This window comes from Rutidosis leptorrhynchoides, chromosome 5, assembly GCF_046630445.1.
Source record: "Rutidosis leptorrhynchoides isolate AG116_Rl617_1_P2 chromosome 5, CSIRO_AGI_Rlap_v1, whole genome shotgun sequence".
Taxonomy (NCBI): Eukaryota; Viridiplantae; Streptophyta; class Magnoliopsida; order Asterales; family Asteraceae; genus Rutidosis; species Rutidosis leptorrhynchoides.
Window position 1 is genome coordinate 46,102,642 of NC_092337.1, and position 2,095 is coordinate 46,104,736.

Consider the following 2,095-nt stretch of genomic DNA (forward strand, 5'->3'; position numbering starts at 1 on the left):
ATACATTGATAGTGATAATACACATACATTGAATGTATGAAATATGCTCTCAAGAGTATTGTTTAATGATGAGATGGATTGTTATGAACAGGACATGGTGATTATGTATTTTGAGATGATGATCTCAAAATGACAACCATAAGGTCCTTAAAACATCCCCCCCAACACCCCCCCCCCCCACCCACACCCCCAAACACCACCCCACCCCAACATACTCTAGGCACTCAGATTTATCTTGAGTCTATATGGGTCGAAATAGGTTCGATCAGTCAAACAACTCGCTGAAAAGTTCACTACATCGTACTACATACACATATAAAAGTAGAAGTCTCCAATTTCACAAACTACATCAATGATGAACTAAAATTTATTGCTACAAGTCAAAATCAAAAACTCATCATAGAGCGTTTATCATTCGCTTCATCTCAGCAGTCCTTCGAGGATCTGGATCTTCAATTGCTCTCTCAGTTAGCACATGCTTGATTCTGCACATTGATTTCCTCACCTGCACAGTAATCATTTGTAAAAATCTTATTAAGGACCAATGGTAGTAAAATGAGAAATCTAATCAAATGAAATCAAATAAAATAAACCTTAGGTAGCCGTTCAGGATTAGGAAACCGCAAGTTTTGCGCATGAAGCATCTGGCGTTGAGTCATCAACATGTTTTTTTCCTTCAGCAAAACATACCATAACTTTTGTAGATCATCCCAAGACTTTAGACGCAGTTCTGAAGCCTTCCAACTACGTCCTAAAAAAAGAATGCAACTTAAAATAAACAAAATAAATTCAGTACACAAATAACAGGCATTTATGTCAAGCAACTTCATTCCATTTCAACAGACCTGTTCGAGTAGCCTAGATTACCAATCTTAAGTGTATCATATATAATATATATCTATATAACTTACCATTAAGAAAATCAATGGATGGTGATTTGTACACCACATAAATCAGCCATTTACCATTAGCTGTGCGCACACACAACAAAAGTATGGCTAAAATTTGGTTGGGTACATATCACCACCCAAAACTTACACTGTAGTTATATTCAAAAGTGAAGAATATGAAAATTACAAACTTTGGGTTGTCTCAAAAAACAAGGTATTATCAGTTTCATTAAGCTCTCAACCCAATTTCACCCTCTTGACCCAAAGCAACAGTTGCCTAAAATTTGTGTACAAATTTTCTTATCAATAATTCAATTTCTTTTATATAGTAACCACACCAGCCACAAGAGTAAAAAGATCACATGACAAAATTCTGCATACTGAAATTACATGAAAATGAAAATGATATCGAAAAACAAACCGTAAACAACAGGTTTCTCTTCCTCTGGATTTCTATCAAGCTCAAAGAACTCTTCAAGGGGATTATGTGCAGTTCTAACATTACTAGCAGCAGACCCAGCTGCAGCACTGGTTTCTGATCTTGCTGTTGTTGCAAATAGTCTCCTTCCAAAAACTCTTGTCAAAAACATGATTACCAAACCCTAAATTTAAATAAAAATTGAAACTTTTATATGTAAAATGAAGCAACTTTATAATTTTTTTTTTGGAAAGCGAAGCAACTTTATAATTAAAGTTGTCACAATTGTGTATAATATGAAATTTTAACAAATTTATGATCATCTTAGATGAAAGAACAAAAAACCTAAATGGAAGTTTACATAGGCATATCGTCGAACAGTTGGCAGGCATTAAACAAATACAAAACAAAATAGACAAATTCAAAGAGGGATTTGTTACCGGATTCAGATAGCGGACGATGAATAATGTGATTGTGAGTTTACAATCAGTGATCTTCCAGATCGTTCAGAAATGGCGATGCAACGAATAAGGGATTCGAGAGCGGCTGCAACATGCTGTAAAGAAACCCAAAAATTATATGGGTTCGATGGCCCAACAAATAAAGCCCATTAATTAGATAGGCTTAAATTAATGGGCTACTTTTTCTACATTGCTTTTTAATTAATAGATAACAAATCAAAATTCCATCCATGATAAGATAACAAATCAAAATTTCTGGGACGTATTTAAGGGCGTGATACACATGTGCACTCGCATTGGCCCATGATTTAAAGGGATCTATAATT

The 2,095-nt window shown here is 34.7% G+C and overlaps 1 protein-coding gene across 1 annotated transcript; it reads right to left on the minus strand.

Moving 5' to 3' along the window:
• Window positions 1-237: 237 nt before the first annotated feature.
• LOC139850547 (uncharacterized) lies at window positions 238-1,849 on the minus strand. The gene is made up of 4 exons (XM_071840113.1): window positions 1,749-1,849; window positions 1,312-1,492; window positions 594-751; window positions 238-505 (listed from the first exon to the last, which is right to left on the minus strand). The coding sequence occupies exons 2-4, from the start codon at window positions 1,478-1,480 to the stop codon at window positions 398-400; spliced, it is 435 nt and encodes a 144-aa protein (XP_071696214.1). The 5' UTR covers window positions 1,481-1,492; window positions 1,749-1,849; the 3' UTR covers window positions 238-397.
• Window positions 1,850-2,095: the final 246 nt, after the last annotated feature.